The sequence below is a fragment of the Thamnophis sirtalis genome, unplaced genomic scaffold (assembly GCF_051295495.1).
Source record: "Thamnophis sirtalis isolate CommonGarterSnake01/CBP01778 unplaced genomic scaffold, rThaSir2_p1.2 scaffold_3, whole genome shotgun sequence".
In the NCBI taxonomy this organism is placed as follows: Eukaryota; Metazoa; Chordata; class Lepidosauria; order Squamata; family Natricidae; genus Thamnophis; species Thamnophis sirtalis.
This window is the reverse complement of record NW_028261383.1, coordinates 129,183,516-129,205,304: the sequence shown is the minus strand read 5'-3', so window position 1 is coordinate 129,205,304 and position 21,789 is coordinate 129,183,516. Positions and strand designations below refer to the sequence as shown.

At 40.9% G+C, this 21,789-nt stretch overlaps 1 protein-coding gene across 5 annotated transcripts in view; it reads right to left on the bottom strand.

Moving 5' to 3' along the window:
- CSNK1D (casein kinase 1 delta) overlaps positions 1-21,525 on the bottom strand; it is a 36,130-nt gene extending 14,605 nt beyond the window's left edge. For 3 of the 5 annotated variants that reach the window (XM_014063690.2, XM_014063689.2, XM_014063691.2), the window contains exons 1-7: positions 21,235-21,524; positions 13,974-14,084; positions 12,994-13,142; positions 12,292-12,520; positions 11,277-11,447; positions 8,611-8,759; positions 4,171-4,342 (exon numbers count right to left, since the gene is read on the bottom strand). In XM_014063690.2, coding sequence (XP_013919165.1) covers positions 4,171-4,342; positions 8,611-8,759; positions 11,277-11,447; positions 12,292-12,520; positions 12,994-13,142; positions 13,974-14,084; positions 21,235-21,310 — 1,057 coding nt within the window. In that variant the 5' untranslated portion in view covers positions 21,311-21,524. Of the gene's footprint in view, positions 1-4,170; positions 4,343-8,610; positions 8,760-11,276; positions 11,448-12,291; positions 12,521-12,993; positions 13,143-13,973; positions 14,085-21,234 lie in introns of all 5 variants that reach the window. The other 2 variants (XM_087710044.1, XM_087710045.1) reach the window with 1 other exon arrangement.
- Positions 21,526-21,789: the final 264 nt, after the last annotated feature.

Below are 21,789 nucleotides of genomic sequence, written 5' to 3'. Positions count from 1 at the left end.
ATATATACCATCTTAAACGCCTGCATGAAAGGTAGGATGTAAATCTTAAACACGTAGTCCTCGACATATGGCCATTTGTTTAACAATAATCTGAAATAACAATGGTCTCAGAAAGGGTGCTTTACAGGCCCTAAAGCCTGTTCTAGCCATACAAAATGTTGTACCCTCACCTCCGTGGCCACATTATTGCGATCTGGGTGCCAAATGTCCTGTCATCATGTAATTGCCTTTTGTAATCTTTGCTAACTTCCCCAGAAAGTCAACGGGGAAGCAGCAAGAAAGATTGAAAGCTGTTGCCACCTACTGAAAGGACTCTTGAAGATTTCAGCTCCATTTCTGCACCCCCACCAAAGGAACCCTTCCATGCACAAAGGGGAGCTAAAATCCCTTGCTGGGTAGCCCTTTCAGCCAGCCCCAGAGATAAGAAGGAGTCAAAATCCAAGCAGAAAGCAGAGAGGCATTATGGCAAGGTAAGGCGTGTGGGTGACTCTGGTGATGGGAGAGGCACTAGAAGATCTGGCAAAGGGCACAAAAGTGTCTGTTAGATCAGGAGCTGAAAATCCTGCTTGGATTTCAGCAGGGAGGATTTTCACTTCCTCAGCTGAGCCAGGATCTTTCCTCCCATCCCTTCTGGCACTCATGCTACCTATCCAGGACTTTGTTAATGACCAGCAAGATTGTTTAACAACGTAACTGGAACTGCTGGAATTGTTGTTGACAGAGGCAGCCACGTGAGAGTCTCACTTAATGATCAGTTTGTTCAACGACATAAATTCTGGTCCTAAATTGAGGACTATCTGTAAACATATAAAGAGCTGGCTCATGGGGAACCCTAATTCAATCTAAGAAATTTAGTTCAATAATGTTGAACTAATTTATTCTAAAATGTATACTCATTCCTGTTGAGCAGTTTCCTCAGTGAACATTTTCAAATATGATGGATGAAATGTAACATTCATTTTCTGACCAATGCATGCATTTACAACACAATTTTGCGTATCTCATGTGCCAGAGTGAGAGTAACACTGGCATTGGTGTACAAGAGAACTCTGAATAAGCAACCAACAACCAGTGATTTTTGCACTCTTCTTCTGTCTCAATCACATGTTTACTTAGTGATCATTTTGCTTAACAACCTGGTTATTGGAATGGAACTGTGCACTAAACAAAGAATGTGTAAAATGTGAAGGAGGATCCAGAATAGCTTAACTTCTTTTGAAAGCTATGGCTATGATGATAAGCTAAAGCTACTTTAGCCTGCAGTTCTTACATACAGGCCTATGTATCTCAAATGCATAAGAACAGAGGAAATTCCTAAATGATTTAGTCAGGTTAGCTGAAGGACTGATGCATAAACCTGAAAATAAAAATCTAAGATGCTGTTCTCTAGGTATTTTCTACGGTAAGTTCTTGTCACAGCTTTAAAATTCTCTGTCAAGTCCATGTTTCTTTATTGGCTTGTCTTTAGAAGAATGTTAAATATTAATTGATTTTGTACTTTCCAATTTTCAATTAGAGAGCTACAAAATCTATTGCTTAGCTTGTATAATCCATAATCCATCAAATACAGTCCTATCACTTCAGTATTTACTGCGTTTTGCATTTTAAATATGATGTAATCCCCTCTGAAATAAAATATCAGACTACAGCAAGCGTTCAAAGTATTACAGGCTCAAAATAGCCATTTTGAGCTTTATAAACTTGGAACAAAACACTCTGTGTTCAATCATCTATCCCGAGATCATTGCAAAAAGGGACATTTCGTGCCAAGTTCTTTCTGAGATGTCAAGACATTGGCTTGGTTGTTTTTTTTAAATTGCTAAGTCATGGAGAGATGCAGAATCCATTAGTCAATAAAGTGGGAGGAGGGACATATTAGTCAAGTTCAATCTTGTTCAACAACAGCTAGTAAAAACTGCTGTTTTTAAATACTTGTGGGATGTTTTTCTTCAGGCAGGTTTACGAGACAAGAATATGCAATGAGTTATGCTACAGCGTTGTTCGACTGCTGACCTTTCAGGACTGCTACACATCATACTGCCTGGATGCCTGATCGAGTGGGCAAGGACAAATACAAAAAGTGTGCACTGCATATGCAGCTGAAAGTCAACAGCCAAACATAATAGGGGTCCTAGCCGGAGAAAGATTTTATTGTGGAACACACTGCGTTTTGCATTTTATTCTGCTGAAATACACTCAACAGGAAACATCCCAATAGAACAGATTGAACTTTTTCATTTTGCACAGCCTTTTTGCCACAGATGCATTGCATACCAAAAAGGAAAGTTTTTGGTTTATGCAATGGTGGTTTATTCCAGAATGCCAGCTTTGGAAGCCATCTTAACACCAGAAGCTTCCATACTGCCAGAGAAGCTGTTAACACTCCTGCAGCTATTGGTTCCACAACTCCAGGATATGAGAATTGGGGCTTGAGGCCACTGGCGCTGCTGAGGCTTGTTGCAGAGCTGGGGGCTTGAAGAAGGTTGGTGGCACTGGGGCATGAGGTTGCACTCAGGCCAGTGCTGGGCCTGAAATAGAGGCCTGGAAGCAGTGGACGTTGGCTGAGACTGCTGAAATCTGTCATCACCGAGGAGTGCTATCTCAAGCCCTGTGCTCCATAGTGCCTATTTGCAGCACTCCATTCCCCCCTCCCCATCGGCTCTCTGTGTGTTGGTGGGTGTAGCTCTCACCTACCGACCTGCTTGCCTGGAACTCCTGCCTCCTCCCTAGTTGTGGTCATGAGAAGCCCTCATTTAATATCCTGCATGGTCTTGAGATTAGATTACGACAGCAACTGGAACTCCTGGGATTTCAGTTGTTAAACTACGCAGTCATATTATATTGTGCTCTACAACTGCATTGTTTAGCCACAGGGATTTAGCCAATCCCAACTGCCATTGTAATCCAAGGACTACTTTACAGTTTTGGAATGGGCTTTTATTGGAGATAGATCCTGCCACTCTCCCACACTCCTTCCCGATCCTCTGGCCTTTAGGAAGCTATTAAAAAACCCGAATTATTCTGGGAGAGCATTTTAATGATTTTTCTGACTTTATTTGCTGCAACATTTTTATTATTTCAGTCCTCTGGATTTATTGTCATTTATACTGATAATCTATGTAGACGTTTAAATGATCATTTCACTATATTCACTGTCAACTGCCAAGACTGGATTCATTATCATGGGGTATTGATCTAGTAATTATGCAATCAGTATTGTGCAGTTTCTTCCATGAGACTGGGTTACTTGCAGGAAGCAGCTTCTTGAAAGCGCTGCTTTGTGGCTCTGTCTAGAAGTCCTGGAAGCATGCCCGCCCAGAAGAGCCTGGGCAGCCATGCCATCAAGCAATCCCTCCAACCTCTGATCTGCTGTTACTGCTCTGTCCTGTGAGTTCTAGTGGGGCACTGCTCATAAGTGAAGTGCCTTGAAGAACCTACAATCTTAATACTAAGATTTTCTGCTAATAGTCATCATAGAAACAACACAAGTGCCTCCTTTCCAAATGCAAGCATACAACTTCCCCTCAAAGAACATTAGATTGTGGGATGTCTTCCTGATAGTACTACTTATTTGTAATATAAGGCTGGAACATTAGGTAACAGCATTAGGTAACAGCATTTAATTTAAACAGCATTTAATTTAAATGTAGGTGACCCAGATTTAAAATGCCATGAAAAGTATGACTTGAATGTTGGCTGAGGGCATTAGTCAACCTAGACGTATCACAACCAGTTGTTCTAGAAGCAGGAGAAAAACAGTTTGTAGAGTGAAAGTAATAGTGGCTTGGTTCAAGAGTGCCTCAAAATTTTGCTATTTGCCACAATGCAACATTGTAGTATAATTAGACTACAGTTGAGAAGGCCTTGCTGCAAATCCCTGATGATTTAGATTAGAAAGCTCACTGGGTCAGTTTGCAACAATTCAGGGTCTCTCAGCCAAATGTATCTCACATAACTGCAGAGAAGAATATGGAGGGAGAAAAAGAACAGAGGTGGAAGGATCTCTTTCTGGGAAGAAGTAACAGGAAACAAATTTAGACATTACTTTTTCTGATAACTATCAGCTTTCCCATTTCTTTTCTTCAAAGCAGTTTTCTGAAAATGCAATTTTCCATTTTTGAACAAAGGACTAGTACAAAACAATCCTTATTTAAGGCGTCTTCAGTTTACCTGTATGTGAAGTTGGAGTAAGAGGAGTTGGTGGAGCTACATCTTGTGTCCCTCTTAGCCTCCCGGAGGCAGTGGAAGGTAATCCACGAACAGCTGGATTGCGTGTATGTCTCATTCTTTCTTCTCTCTCTCTTCTTTCACGCTCAGCATCTTCTACTGCTCGGCTTGCACCCTTCCAGAAAAAGCAATTACCATGACTAGTAGTTGGAGATAATGAAGGGCAACCGTAGCAGTACTTATGAATGAGTTTTCCAAACTTGACATCTTTAAGTCTTGTGGACTTCAACTCCCAGAATTCCTCATGCTGGTTTGGAGAATTCTGGGAGTTGGTCCACAAGTCATAAAGTTGGCAAGTTTTGAGACCCCTGTTTTAGAATACATTTCTGATTATGCTGTTAAAAACAGAATACATTTGTTTAGATGAATAGTTTCAAGGTAAAGTCCATTTTGCTGTTCTTATTTATACGGCTCAGCAAGTCAGAGATAATATTTTGCCAGAACTGGCTCAAATCAGATGCTGACTTAATAGCTGGCTTTGGGCAAGTTATTTTATCAGCCTTATTTCTTTAGTTCTGCAATGGAGCAGGCACTAGTGAGCCAGTTTGGCCTAGTGGTTAAAGCACTAGCTAGAAGGCAGAAGACTGAATTCTAGCGCTGCCTTTGGCGTGAAAGTTGGCTAAATGATGTTGGTCTAATTACTTTCTCTTAGCCCAACCTATTTCACAGGGTTATTGTTATGGAGAAAATAGGGAGGAGGAAGGAGTATTGGTTCACTACTACCTTGTGCTGTATATGGAAAAAAACCAGTGGGATAAAAATCTAAAAACAAACTGAATTGGGATTGCAATCTTTAATGATTAATAAATGAAAGACATACCGTATTTTCACGACTATAAGCCGCACTGAAAATCCTAAAATTTGATCAAAAACCGTCAGTGCGGCTTATAACCCAGTGCGCTTTATATGTGAAAAAAGATCGAAAATCTCTCCCTCCCGACGCTCAAACTTGAAGCTCACAAGCATGCACACGTCCCTCGGGTCTCTCCCTTCAACCTCGCTACTTTCTCAGTCGGAGACCGGGGGGCGAGCAGAGAGCCACCCAGCTCCCAGCCCCTATAGACTGGGCTGTTCCGTCACCCACGCCGCCGCAAGAAGGGACGGCAGACCGGCGCAGCCCTTCAGGATTTGCCGGCGCCGAGCACCCCATCCGCCCCGGCAGTCGCCCTGCCTAACTCCGCTGCGCGCCCCAGCCGGCTCTGCGCTGCCGGTCAAGGGCGCGCGGGAGGCGGAGAGGACAGAGCGACCGGAGCGCCGCCGCCGCCCGGTTCGGCTTCCCTGGCCGCGGCGCCCCAGGCCCCCGCGCTGGCGATCTCCCGGGGTGGCGAGGCTGCGCGGGGCCGCTCAGCGGAGGAAGGCGGCCACCTGGCGGGAGAGGCTCGGCCGAAAGGTGCCGGGGCTGGAGCCGCAGAGCCAGGCATGCCTTCCACCCGGGAAGTCCTGCCCCTTCATCCCCAAAGGCCGGCGCGTGGTGAGGGGGGCCGGCGTGGGGGCGAAAGTACTTTGCACAGGTCGCCGCGCTCTCCGTCCCAGCCTTCGCCGAAGCCGGCGGGCTGCCTCCCGAAGAAGCCGCCGGAGCGTCCCAAGCCAGAAAATGCCCCAACTCGGGCAGACGGAGTTCCAGTTGCAACCTGCACACGTGATTCGATGAGGAACCAAGGGGAGCCGGGTCTCTGAACGCAGCTTATAACCCGGTGCGCTTTATATGTGGAAAAAGTTTAAAAAATTAACGTTAATTGATACTGCGGCTTTTAATCCGGTGCGGCTTTTGGTCGTGAAAATACGGTATTAGTCATCCCAAAACTTCAGAGAATGGGCACTTTCAATTTCTGCGTTTCTGAATAATACTTTCAGTAGCTAAAGGCACTTGAGATAAGAGGAACAGAAAACTGATCTTATGGTCTTGCATTATGAGGAAATATATTGGAGGGAATCTGAATTGATCTGATATAGGCTATCATTCCACTGCTAGAACTTCTGATCAATGACAGTAAGTCAACCTTTCAAACAAATATTCAACATACAAGTGAAACATATATGACTTTCAGAGTAAAAAGAGTTGAATAATACACTCAAATGAAGGATTCACAATAGCCAATAGAGAATACAACAGCAACAATTTTACTTAATTCCTTTTTTTTAAAAAAGCAAGCAGTCATAGAAAGATATATCTATTAATCTCTTTCACAGTGAATTAAACTGGAAACAGTTAATAACATTACAAAAGATTGCGTAAAAGAAACCAAAAATGGAGCATAAATAGTACTGAATATTACAGAAACGACAAAAAATATTACAAGTCAAAGTTGCATCTTTCACTAAATTTAACCATCTGTTCAATCAATGTTGCCAGATATTAATACACTTAAATATAACTGACCATATATGGTATACAGTGAACTGGTTACTGCTATCTCTTTCTCTAGAGCAGTATAATGGTGAAGAGTGAGTTTTGTACCTTAAAATCTATTCAGGCAGAATGAAAGCAGAAAGGCCCTAACTTGGTTATTTGGAGGAAGAAAGCTTGGTGAAGGGTCATCTTGATTGAGATCTAATGCAAATTTCCTTTGAATCAAGTTTTCACCTTGGGCAAAGGATCTACCAGTTAAGTGATGATCCACATTGGTGTAACTATAGGAATATAGAAGACTTCACCATTTGTTATTTCCTAATCAGAAGTTCGGTGGTTTGAATCCTTAGCACTGTGTAACAGAGTGAGCTCCTGTTACTTGTCCCAGCTTCTGCCAACCTAGCAGTTTGAAAGCATGTAAAAATGCAAGTAAAAAAATAGGGACCACCTTTGGTGGGAAGGTAATAGGGCTCGATGCACCTTCAGCATTTAGTCATGCTGGCCACAGAGACGTCTTCAGACAGTGCTGGCTCTTCAGCTTTGAAACGGAGATGAGCACTGCCCCCTAGAGCTGGAAACGGCTAGCACGCATGTGTGGGAGAACCTTTACCTTTATCTATTTCCTAATAGGACAGAGTACTAGTGGCAGGATCTAGGGAACTCAGATGGATTCAAAAGGGGCAAGAAAAATCCCAGACAACTTCTGAGGCATTGTACAAATTCTAGAAAAAGATGAATATAAAGAAACTACGGTAGCCTTGTCCTTTGTCCTATGTTGTTCCCAGCATATGGCTTCACAAATAGGACAAATGATTACGAGCCTTCATATATAATAACTATTACACGATCTTTCCCAAAGTACAAAAGGCGAAGGCTTTGTCCATCTGAAAAATGGCGTTCACTGCTATAAATCTGGTATTTGTGGAATGGAAACTTGAAAAGTATGTATTTTGCAGGAGGAGAAAGACTATAAACAAGAAAAGGCTTCATGCGCTAAAAGCACAAAAGATCTGAAACTGGAAGATTTCCAGAAGAATTGAACATGACACTGCTATTGCTGATATAACTGAAAACAAATTGATGGAACAAGGAGCCAGGCTTAGTTATAAAGGCTATATAGGTAGTCCTCAACCTACTATTAAAATTGAGCCCAAAATTTGCGTTGCTAAACAAGGCATTTGTTACGACTTTCTTGCCACAACTGTTAAGCAAATCACTGCAGCTGTTAAGTGAATCATGCGGTTGTTAAGTGAATCTGGCTTCCCCCATTGATTTTGCTTGTCAGAAGTGAGTTAGGAAGGTTACAAATGGTGATCACATGACCCTAGGATAGGGCAACTGTCATAAATACATGCCAGTTGCCAAGTGCCCAAATTCTGATAAGGTAACCATGGGGGTAGTGTAACAATCAGTGGTAGGTTCCGGATCCCGTTGCAACTGGTATGCTGTGACGGGGCCGGGCGTCTACCACGTGCATGCGCACCCCCCACCCCCAAGCTGCTTGGTGGAGCATCGCACAGGCGCTGTACGCTGCATGCGCAAATGGCCTGGTTGGGTCAAATAAAGCTCAGGAATGCGGGCGGGTGACACTCCGAACCACCATACCGGAATGGTGCCTGCTGCTCCCAGCAGGCACCGGTATGCCCATACCGGGGCGTACCGCCCACAACCCACCACTGGTAACAATCCTAAATGCAAGGACCAGTCGTAAATTACCTTTTTAGTGCAATTGTAACTTTGAATAAATGATTGAAGACTACCTCTACATTTAGCACATGGTTCATGAAACATGTAAAATAAAACATGTAAGGTCTAAAACATTCTGAGCAGGTTCTGTGTAGACCCAAAAGCTGTTTGTGCAACACAGACACCACAATGCTGCTTTACATTTCATTACATTCACCATCCAGTAAATTTCACCATAAGAATTAAGAATTAGGCTTTGGAGTAACAGTCCTGTTGTACATTACATTTAATCAAAAACAATCCAACTCCTTTTTAGGCATCCCAACTTTTGACAATTAAATACTTACAAATTTGAGCATGTTCCAATCAAATACATAGTCATAGGAGAAGCCTTGTCTATGGAAGAGATTTCTGAATAATTGTCTTAGATATGAATAATCCGGTTTGTCATCAAAACGCAGTGAGCGGCAGAAATTCAGATAGGTAGCAAACTCGGCTGTAATGAGAAGGTATGATTATGAGAAGTAATGATTTTCTTATGTTAGTAGAAAATCAAGGTAAACAAAAGGTCCACAGTAAATGTACCAACACACTGTACTTCCATATTTGCCTTAGGATTTTATGAAATTATCGGGGTAGCTATTCCCTTGAATTAAGTGGCAGTTCTACTCATCCTGTAACTGTGATGGAATGTGCACCTGGAGAAGCCATGGAGGGGAGTCTTGGCAGTCCAGAGCTTTCCCAGGGAGGAGGCAGCACATTCCAGAGAGAAGCCCAAATTAAGAGACTGCACAGTCCTGGGCTGAATGAATAAGTGAGGAAGAGGCTCAGGGTATTTACACCCCAGAATCCCTCGGGTTATACAGTACTGTACAAAAGTTATAGGCCACCACCTGTTTGTTGTTTGTTTAGCAAAGTGTTCATTTAGCGAAGTGTTAATGACCATCCATAATTATTTTTCAGTCTCTTAAGAGTTGGGCAGAAAAGACAGGAAATAATCTACACAAAATCTAAACAAACCCAATTTTCAGAACAAAATTGCTTCTTCAGGCAAGTCAGTGTTTATACGACTTTCCTTGGCTCTAAGCACATCTTGAATTCTTTTGAGGAGACTGTCCCAAAGTTTTCTGATGTAATCTTCTAGTATATTATACCAGTGTCTTTCAGCCTTTCCCAGAGTTCTTCTCCAAATTTAGGTTGTCTTTTATTTGTTTCTCTGTCCAGGTGATCCCACATTGCCAGTATAATATTATGGCGTCCCCAGAGTCCAGACCATGACTCTCAGTATTTTATCAGCTATTTTTCTTACTAAATATGATTTCACTGCAGCAGCATTGTACTTGGAATCGTTATTATGTTGAAAAATATACCAATTGCCAAACAGGCTCATTTTATGATCCCATCAATCATTCTTCCATTTCTCTCCAACTCTTCTTCTCACATATTGTCGACAATTAGACCCAAAGATTTCAAACTTGGATTCATCATTCCATAATACTCTTTTCCACTGATCCTCACTCTGAATCTTTGTGAACTTTAGCATATCTTATCTTTTTCACCTGTTCCCCTTCCACAAGTGTGTTTTTTTGGGGGGTTGCTACCCTTCCACAAAGTACATTCCTGCTCAAGCTTTGCTGGACTGGAGAAGAGTCAACTTGGCATCCCAATGAAGCTGCCAAATGCCGAGTAAGGTCCTTGCTGCACTTCCTTCAGTGTCTCAAAGAGGAAACTATGAGGAACTTGAATTTGAAAGTTTACTTAGCCTTACAATCCTTTTTTTTTGTCCTTGACCTCTGCTGATTCCTCAAATTTCTTTACAACAGCTTGAATATCACATCTTGAATATGCAGTTTGTTTGTTGATTTCCCTTTGAGAAAAGTTTTGGCTGAGGCAAAAGTATGATTTTATGTCTGTCACATTCTGTGATCTTTGGCATTTTGACTGAATGATGTGATTGAAAGTTGGGTCATTAGCCATTTTCAAATGAATTACACTCATACAACATGTTCATGTACTGAATGCTCAAGCATGTCTTGCACAAACCTGTTGTAACAGACCTTTTGGGACAGCAGTCATTTTGGCATGAAATAGTAGGACACAAAAAGGTGTTAACAATAATACTTAGGATTCCATTCCATTTAGGTTTACAAGACTCAAATGTCTGCTGTTGTTCAAGTGTAAGGGGAAGTCACACTACATACTTGCCACTTTCACCTATGGAAACTGTTTTTTCTGCTTTGTTCTGTTTTTGAATACTCCATACAAATTTCCTGTATTTTCTGGTTGTATTCTAATAAGGAGACCGAGATATAATTATATATGGTCATTATACCAACTACAAACCTAATGATGGCCTAAGACTTTGCACGTACTGTATTTATTAGGGTAGTGGCTTATAGTTTTACTTGACAAGATTCTGTCCATTAGATGTAAGCAAATGGAAGGATTTCATTGTGTAATCTTTGGGGTATGTGCTGCCGAAGCGAGCACTGTGTAATCTTTGGGATTGGACCTGACAGTAATTGAGTGAAAAAGCAGTATTTCTTTCTTTTGCAAAATGTACAAATGAGGAATCTAGTCTATACAGTTTCAAACGCTAACATCACAAGGATATGTACTCAAAGAAGAATTTTAAAAAACCGAACAATGCAAATGAATTACGTGCTACTGCTCTTCAAATTTAGCAATACAAAAATGCAATCAATAAGAAAAATATTTGTTAATGGAGGGCTAGCTATATAGTGAGCTGTTGTTATAAAGGACAAATAGTGTATGCAACAGAAAATCTATGAATGGATATTACTCTCTGAAATGACAAAGGGAATGAAGTAAGTAAGTAATTTAATAGCCAGTTTATGTATATTCATTAAACTCAGAGATAATTTAGTTAGTTCCAGAATTATTCCTAAAATAGAAATACAGCAAAATATGTGACATTACGTTAAAAGAAGCATTACTGTAAACTTAGCTTTAAACTTAACATAAAGAAATTTATTCTAGTGAGAGAACTTACAAGGGTATCCTTTACACAAAACCTCAATGGGAGTGGACATTTTCTTTTCACTGATGCGTTCATATTTCTGTCTCTTTGTAGCTGCCTTCAATCCCTGCCAGGGGAGGGAGCCCAGGTTAAAATACATGAGTACATAACCCAAGGACTCCAAGTCATCTCTGCGAGATTGTTCTACAAGGAGTATAAGAACAGAGCTATTAGGTTCTATCATTTGGAGAAACAGTGCAAAGCAACAAGTTATGTAGGCAAGATTTTAAAGTTACAACTTAACTACAAGGAAAACACAACTTTATAGTTATTTTAAGCATGCCTGTAAATAATGTTGCTAAGATCAGAGAACTGGTGCACCCAGAAGTAAAAGCAGGAAGCTAAAGATGACTCAGACAATTGAGCCAAATCACAATCCTGCAATGTTTATCATTATTCTTTTCAGTCCAGAATAAAATACCAAGGTAGTCAATCACTGATCCAGGAAATGACACCTTCTATAAGCTTTGTCTGCAAAGAAATGTTTTTACTGTTTCATGTTTCTATTCTCTATGGGAGCTTTAGACTAATTTGCTCCCTGAAGTAAAATGGTCTCTACTGTCATGGCATTCTGGAAGCAGGTAAAAACCTGGTTATTCTGGAAGGCCTTTCATAATTGACGAACGTGGAAACTTAAGTGCTAAACTTAAAATTTGCATTTTGTATTACTTTTGTTAAGATTGTACTCTTAAATTTTATACTGTTTAGAATCCACTTGGACCAAGGACAAGATAAATCCCATACAAATCAATCAATCAATCAATCAATCATGCAATCATGCATCTACAATCAATCATGCATCTATCTAACCGACTCCATTAGAAAAGCATCATGTGGTTTGCAATGCATTGTGCTTTAAGTATTAAATGTGTGCTCATAATACACAATATCTCCTATCATGTATCAGATATTATATATTTTGATTTTTCTGGGACTCTTACTCTATGACAATTTAGCTAGCAGTTACAAAAATCTACTGCCAACTCACCAATTCCAAGATGGGTATTAATGGAGGCATAGCGAGCAGTTCCTGTTAAGTTTTTATTTTCACGATAAGGAATATGCTGGTGAGTACGAGCATCACGATATTTCTTGGCCAGCCCAAAATCTATGATGTAGACAAGGTTGCCTTTCTTGCCTAATCCCATCAGGAAATTATCCGGCTTTACATCTCGGTGGATGAAGTTCTTTGAATGAATATATTCTATTCGGCTTATCTAATTGTAGAAAAACATAATTTCAGAATTAGTAAACATGAAACTCTACATTTAGCTGTTCCTTTGTTCTGAATAACACTAAAATTCTAACATTTAAGTTTAAACATTAAATGAAGTACACTACTTTATTTACTCAAATGATCTTCATAGTCCAAGAACCACATTTTAGAAAACTGACGTTCTTTAAAAAGGTGGTTGTGTGATCTCATTGGCTAAGACTGTGTTTGAAAATATAAACTGTAAATCATTATTTAATGTATAAATCACAAACTACTAGCCGTAACCACAGCACGTTTGATCACTGCTAACATACAAAAATGCTAGCTTTTGTGTGATGACATTCATAGAAAGAAAAGCTAATTTGTAGTATTTACCACACTTATTCAGAGAAAGTGCACATAAACATAAGTAGTGTGTGAAGCTTTTAGGAAGTTCTCATTTCCAATAGCCAAGAAATACAGTGATTCTAATACCATTTGGTCAGCAAGTAGAAGAACAGTCTTGAGGCTGAATTTCCTTGAGCAGAAGTTAAAGAGATCTTCAAGACTTGGTCCTAGCAATTCCATCACCATTACATTGTAGTCACCTTCAGCACCACACCATTTGATTGTGGGAATGCCCACTAGAATGTGGAAAAATAGATTATTCCTAGCACTTTATAGAAATCACAATATAGATCTGATATCCAGTGAAAATCAATGTGACATTTACTTTAATTTATAACATTATTTTTCTTTTCTGGAAATCACTAATACTGTACATTCACAATACATGATCCTTTCCTCAAAGCATATTCAAGTAGGAAGTGAAAAATTAAAAAGGGGGTAAAAGCTTTATCATAGTTCTTTGCTGGCCAAATCATATAAAAATAATCTGTCAAACTGAAACGTACGAAAAAAGAATGGAGGTTATTATTTATGCCAAAATATGCAAGTATTCAAAGGAATGTTTACAGCAGCATTTTTTTAGTCTTTTGGTATAGTGTTGATCAAAATTTTATTTATCTGGATACAGAATATGCAAAAAAACTTGCAGCGGGCAACATACAGCCTCACGGATACTTTAACTGAATAGTTCAAGCATGGAAAGAAACAGGCTCAGACTCCCTACTTCTCCTATCTTCAATGTGTTATGAAGATTTCTCCCCCCCCCGCCCCCAGCTTTAAAAAATAAGTCAGTGACTACTAGCACAAAGCAAAGCAAGCCAGTGTCATCATGACTTATTTTTTTTCTTTGATTGTATATGTATGTTTAGACAATATCATTCCTTAATAACAACAATTTATGAAATGTGGGGAAAATACAGTGATAGAAAATACTCAGGGGGTATGGTTAATGAAGACACTCACATAATAGCACTGTTCATGTAAGCATCACCCTTTACAAATTTGAAAGACGTCAAGAGGTGAAATATTTGTGCCTGTATGATTCATGAGGGAGAAAACATGCTTACCTCCACCTTGCATCATTTTGTAAATTTTGCTCTCTATGTGGAGTTGAGGATGTTTGGTTTTGACACATTCCAATTTGATGGCAACCTCTTCTCCAGCAGCTATGTCAGTACCTTAAAAAAAAAACCTCAACGTTATAATTCAATGCTTTGACAAGCTTTGAACGAGCTTTGCTTTTAGGCATCTGATCCATAATTTATTTAGTCTAATATCCAGCATCAGGCCACTGCCAATGTCACATCCCCTGTAGGACTTGCAGAATTGATACTGAGCGAATCCAACTATGCCCTACTAAAATATTCATTGTCTGTTTGTACCCCCAAGTTAGCCAAAATGGTCCATTACAGTACAAGCAATTCTTGAAAGCACCTAACCTCTGCTAACTTAAAAATGTATAAAAAATCCAGGATTCATAACTCCTGTGGAATTGAAATTTCCAGGATGTTCACAAAGGTTTCATTCGCAAAGTTGTGGCTGCAGCAGTGTCTCTGTAGTTATGTGATCTGCCAATTTCCCAGAAACTCAACAGGGAGGCTGCTAAAACGTCAGAAGTCGCTGCCATTCTAACTGCATTTTTCCCCACCTGTGGTCATTCTGTTTATTTAGGTAAGTAAATAATGTCTTACTATGGAAATTTATTTACCACTACAATAATCTTTCCATTTAGGATACATATTCTTCTTAAATGACTACTGATCTGGGCAGTATTTGAAATATGTCTAGCCTAAAATTTATTATTTTGTCTGGTCACATCATATTGCAAAGGATGACCCGGTAGGTCACAGTTTGCCTAGTACAGTATAAAAACAAAATAGAAATGAATCTACAATAATAATGAATGTGCCATATGTGTAGACAGCTTCAACTGTTGTAATATTTCCTAGAGTGAATCAAATTTCAAATGAAATTGCATCTAAATTGTGGTTATGGCTTGCACAACTTTTGTTATACAATTCCATAGACATTTCCCATGAAAATTCTTTTCAGTTAGTTGAAATATCAATCTAGCTGAATACCAATTAGTTTTCTCTTTGGTCTGATTCAATGAACAACTTTCAAAATGCTCTATGGGAGATATGTAAGACTTCCTTTAGTTTTACAAGTTTATCCTTATAACAACCAATAAAGAAACTCAGCTGAACATATTTGTTGTTTTGTAGATTTAATGCTGAAGAGCCAGAAGATAACAGCCCCAATAATAGCTGTTACCACATTCTGCGTGTTAATTTCATACTAGATCTCTGTTCATCAGAATATTCTAATGTTGTAATAAAAGTGGTCAAACTTCTGTCAAAGAAAAGAAGAAAATATTTTTGCAGTGTATTAACCATCTCATTCATTCTGTCTGTTATTGTGTAATATCCAAGTTTGCAGTAATAATTTCCATGTTTGCAATATTATTCATGTTTTGACTTGTATGGTTTTTATTTTTGATCTATTGCCTAAAATAAATGAATTACAGACAAGGTTTTACTTTCTGTTGTTCTGTATCTAATGATTGCATTTGCATATCATGCTAAAGTAACAACTGGGTAGGTCCATATAACCCATTAAGTCACTAATGTATGTTGTAACTGTTACAATAGTTTTCTTTTTAAAACTAACTCAGTTGAAATTATAAACAGGCTATCTTCTTCCATTAAAAGAAAAATAGATAACAAAAATTAATGTGACACCCAGAATAGACAAAACTGTAAGTTAAAATCCTATTACCTAAAAGCTTGAAATGTCTGAAGAAAAACTTTTAAAATGCATTACAAAATTGTAAAGACTGTATGGGACAAAGGCACTCAAAATCCTTCCAATTTCATTATGATCTAAGTAACCAAGCCATCATGACTTTTTCACACTGAAATTAGTGGGCCCCGAGTTTAACTAAACTTTGTATGAATCCAACACATTTTGTGAATTCATACTAGCCAAATAAAATAACTAGTTTTTGTTCATGATTCCCAAGTGATCTCAATAAATTACAATATAGGTAGGCCTTGGATTACAACCATTTGTTCAATAACCATTCAGTTATGACATCACTGAACAAGGGACTTTAAAAAGTTTGTGAAGTTGTGGCTGTCATAGCATCCCCATGAGGAATGGTTGGCAACTAGCTGTCAATTATGATGGGCACAGTATCCCACAGTCATGTGACTGCCATTTGTGATGAGCCTTCCCTCAAGGCTTCCTACAATTAAAATCAATGGGAAAGCTGGAAGGAGGTTGTAAATCGTTCTCACTCCTGCCATTTTTTCACCTGCCCACACTTCATAGCACCAATCTGCAGCACCTGCCAATCCATGCTCTAAAGCAGTGATGGCTAACCTTTTTCTAAACATCACGCACGCGCACTAGCACGCATGCCCACCCCCCTGCGGATGTGTGAGCGACCCCCTTGTGCATGCACAAACAATCCCCACGTGGGTGGGATTTTCACCCTCCCCAGGCTCCGGAGGCTTTCCTGAAGCCTGGGGAGGGTGGAAAACAGCCCAACTGGAAGTTTGGAGAAGAACTTCCGGTTTGCCCGTTGGGATGCTTTCCACCCTCCCCAGCCTTTAGGAAAGTCTCCGGAGCCTGGGGAGGGTGAAAAACAGGCCCAACGGGCCAACTGGAAAGAACTTCTGGTTGGCCCATTGGGCCTGTTTTTCACCCTCTAGGCTCTGGAGGCTTTCCTGAAGCCTGGGGAGGGTGAAAATGGCCTTCCCCCAGCCCTCCGGAAGGCCGAATATCAGCTGGCCAGTGTGTGTATGCACGCCAGATCTGAGGGCTGCCGTACGGGCAAATACGGCTCTCCCCCCATGGTACCTGCACTCCACTTTGTAGCCACCCATGCATCCTCTGTGCAGCTCCCATAACATCTGTCTGCCTACTTGTAGTTGTTACCTATCAGCTTGTTTGCCTGGGACAGTTCAAACTTCCACCATAACCTGAGGACTATTGCAATTCTAAAATTCTCTTCGGCTTCAAAAGAAGCTGACTATATTGTACAAAAAGTTGTCACAAACAAGTTGAAAGCCATCTTGGATACATAAAATTAGTTTCATGGCCAGAGTGTTTATTTGTCTGAGACAATAATATAATTTGTTGGAAATCTAAAGCTATTGTATCAGAAAAATATTGACAAGAAATTCAGAATATTCTTCAGGGCTAGCAAAATGTGTATATACAATGAGGCTTATTACAGGGGGCCACAGAAACCAAGTATTGTTATGTTTCCAATAGGCAGATCATGGGAATTGATTCCCCCCACCCCCTTTCAGGAACCAATTTTATTACACATTACAAAGTCTTGAGTTCTCATTCAAACTATGTCTCTGATAATATCTGTCTGTCTGTCTGATCCAATCTGGCAGGGCGTTCTAGGCTTTTTCAATTAAACAATGCTATCTATCAGGATCCCAGAGTATCCTTCTCTGTAGCAATGTCTACCCTGTGGAATAAAGTCTCTCCCCCCCCCAATGCCTCCCCTTGGAATGGCTCCCACTTGACATGTTTTGAATGGTCCTGAAGATCTGGCTCTTTCCCCAGGCCTTTGGCAAAGGTGAACAAAGCCCCTTTTCTTTGTTCCCATCTTAATTAAATAATTAAAATTTCCATTGTTCTTTTTTTGTCTTGTTCTGTTTTCTAGTTTTAACATTTTAAAAACTGCCCAAAGTTGACAGGACTCAGCTGGCAAATAAATAAATGGAATATATAAATCTCAAGGGCATAGGCATGTAGCATTATTATTTCTTTGTAATCTGGTACCCTGTTTTCCCCAAAATAAGCCCTCCCCGGATAATAAGCCCAATCAGTCTTTTGACCACACGGGCTAAAATAAGCCCTCCCCGAAAATATTGCAACACAGCAGCAGTCATGAGGTGACCATACTCGCCACCTCCTGCACCTCAAAAATAATAAGACCTCTCCAAAAATAAGGCCAAGCGTCGGGGAAACACGGTAGTAAGAAAAAGTAAAGAAAAAAACAAAGAAACAAACAAACTGAACTCTAAATATACTGTCACAATTATTGCTCAATATGAAATTTAGCTGAGTGTCATCTAAATCAGGGGTCAGGAATAGAAACCCAGGTTGAGTGGAGAGTGTGAATCAGATCCCTACTACTATATACAGGTGGTCCTCCGCTTATGGCCACAACTGGGCCTGGAATCTGAGTTATTGAACAAATCTGTTGTTAAGTGAGACACTACATGAGTGCTTTGCTCAAGAACTGCAACCCCAGCTCTCAAAGCTGCAGTCATTACGTGTCCACACGGATCATTAAGTGGAGTGCCAGGGAGCGGAGTGCTTCTTGGGAATCCTGGGCCCTCTTCCTGTCCCACTGGAGAGAACGATTGTGAGAGTAGCATTTGTTAGGGCTGTTGCCAGAATTGGAGCCTTTTCCTCCAGTATTGGAGGGGTAGTTCGAAACCCGAGCGTGCCACAATGGACTGAGCTCCTGCCTCACTGCCAATCTAGTAGTGTGAAAGCATGCAAATGCAAGTTGATAAATAAGAGCCACTTTGTTGGGAAGATAACAATCCTCTGTGAAGCCATGTTGCCATTGCCCCCTTTCTAGGGCTGAGAAAAAAGTGACTGGCTCAAGATTACACAACTGGCTTTGTGCCTGACTAGTGTCTCGCCTGATGCCTTCACCACTACATCAAGATGGCTCTCAGAATGTACTGTTAACTTTTGAGATATCATATAAAGTTGTACTCAAAGGACAAAGGAAATTCACTTTACAAAAAGAGTACTTCTCCCAATTTCACTGAAGTGGCATACTTGCTAGCTCTAAAGTTTTGAAGTGGGGAAGGCAACAGTTCTATAGTACATTCAAACTGAACTAAAACAAGTGCATAATTATATAAAAGTTCTGGCTCCAGAATAATAGTTAGTATGCAAACTATTCCTGTCTTGACAATTACCACACACCATTGATATCAAACACTTTGCTATTAAGAGAAAGTCTCTTCAAATACCAAGTGTGACAATCTGCCCTTTCGAATTTCAACTAAATATTTAAATCTTTTAAAAACATTTAAAATATCACACACTACACTATTCTCTGTAGCTTGACAAATGTCAGTATTCAAAAACATTTTGATCATATGCATAGCGGAAGTACGACAATATAAATACCACCAACTACTTTAGTTTTCCTACACCTATTTCCTGCATAAACTAAAAACCTCCACTTTTCTTATATAGCATTCTCAAAAAGAAAATACCCTGTTTCCCCAAAAATAAGTCCTCCCTGGATAATAAGCCCAATTAGGCTTTTGAGCACATGTGCTAAAATAAGCCCTCCCTGAAATATTGCAACACAACAGCAGCCATGAGGTGACCATGCTCACTGCCTCCTGCACCTTAAAAATAATAAGATCTCCCCGAAAATAAGGCCAAGCGCTTATTTCGGGGGTAAAAAAAATAAGACCCTGTCTTATTTTCAGGGAAACATGGTATGTAGTTGTCCCTTACACGAGGTAAACATCTGCTTGCTGTCTGATAGTTTAATGGGCCAGGGTATTAGAAACAAGATATATATACGAAGTTTTAAAACTTGTACAACAACTTTAATTATAGGTGGAGCTGCAAGAGAATTATAGGTCTTCCTTGTGCTGGGTGCAGATTTTTCTAAATAGCTTCAGAAGTACTACCTTATAACACTGAAATAACTAAAGATTCTATTTGTCATGTAGAAGGGAAACCACATTAAGCTTTCTCGTGAACATGATCCTTTCCAAGTTAAAAAATGGAAAGATCGCAGAAAGCTGCATTTGCACATTATTCACCATTAATCTTCAGTACATAATGGTACAATAAAGCGTACTATATATGGCAATTATTCAAATTGGCATTGATTTTCATGTCCTCCATCTCTAACAGCTAAAAAAAGAAAGCCGAATATCCATTATTTAATGCTATTCGTTCATTTGGGTCTCCACAAGGAGAGAAAACAAATATATGACATAATCATGCAAACACCATGACTTACACATATGTCAGACATTCAGATAGAAATAAATAACCACAGCATTCTTACAATTATGTCATTGCATGTATGTGTCATCATCTCATTGTGGATGTGGCTGATATAAAGCACTAGGCTATGTTGTCACCGAAAATATTAGGACCTTAAAGATGGATCCATAAAATATTTTAAACCAAGCCGTTCAGATTTTGACACGTTTATACAGCAGCAGTATGAGCCATCCCATTATAACAACTCAAAGGTATATTGCAATGGATGTAGTCATAAACCTTGGTATGACTGACTTGAGCCGTTTACCCCAATCAGTTTCAGCCAAGAGTATTTCTGGGTTACCTTTGCCATAAAGCGTATCAATTTGAAAGGAGACACCCAGAAGAGCTTACAACATATAAAATGCAACCAACAACAACAAAAATCCACATCATCCTTTTTGGATCTATTAAAAATTCATTACCAGAGATATAAGGGACCAGGCCAAAGGTTCACAATTATGTTGATTATTAAAAAGGAACAGACTTGTAGCTGACAATAAACCAGTTAAATTTCTTCCAGCATTTGCTTTGACTGTAGGCTACTCCTCCCCCAAAGAAGCTAGTTTGCAAAATACCCGAAACTTTCTGGAATATTGAAGGCCTCCCAGCTAACAGAGGAGCAGTCTAAGGTTTTGTCCACCCATGAACGGAGCTGGGCATTCTCCCAGTTCTCACACCATGGCTGTCAGAAGCCCCAGTAGTCTTCAATCCCAAGCACTGTTAACATTTGGTTTCCATCTCCCCCTCCTCCATCGCAACCAGGAAGAGGGAAACGGGGGGGGGGGGAGGAGAAGCAGGGTAGAGTGCGACTTGCCCAAGGTCATATAGGAAGTTGCTGGACACGACTTCCAACTCTTGTTGTCGTTTCTCTTCTAGTACGAATTAAGAAGGAAGAATCCATAGACTTGAAGAGGAAGGATCAAGAATCGCGTTGGGCCTCGAGGCTAAAGGCCACCCAAATCGGTGATCCTCACTTTCGAGTGAAGAGGGTTTCTGGGGAGCCGGTTACGGGCTCCTGGTGCGGGGGGGGGGGAGATAAAGCTCGTTTCTCGTTTTCATGCCAGGTGCGGCTCTTCTGGGGCGTTTTTCTGTCACCTCGCCGGGCAGTCAACCCGGACGGAAGGCCCCGGCAAAGCCCCACTCTCCGCCCCCCACCCCCACCGGAGCTGCTTCCCGACGGAGCCTCTCCCCCCACCCCGAACCTCCGACGCCCCGAGTTCCCGGAAACCGTTGGGATCTCGACGGCGTCAAGCGCTTTCTCACCGAGGTAAATGTCCCCGAACGAGCCGCTCCCGATCTTTCGGCCAAGCCGGTACCGGTTCCCGACTCTCAACTCCATCGAGGCGTCTCGATTGGACCCAACCCTTGTTGTAAACGGACCCTGACTCAGAGCAGGGAAGCACCAGCGACCATCGCGGCCTTTCGTCCCGTCTCTCGACGTCCGAGGTGTTCGGGGGCGGCAGCGCAGCCCGGGTGGGAAGGATGGACGCCGATCTTTTTTTTTCTTTCCCCCGAGCCCCGGATACCCCCTCCCGCTTAGCGCAGGTACGACCGAGCCGCCATATTATGTGACCTCACTTCCTTGGCAACAATGGGTGGAGCCTAAGACGGCGGAGCATCCTCTGATTGAAAGCCGGTTGAGAACAGGAACGGGGCGGGACTGTAAGATTGTGAGGCTTAGCGACGCCGCGTCTCCATGACAACCTCGGCGGCTGGAACATCCGGGCCTACCTTACGCTCCTTGATTCCGTCCGATGACGCGGGTCTTTTTGGGGGGGGTGGGGTGGAGGGGGGAAACTGGCGGTGGTATCCTGCAGA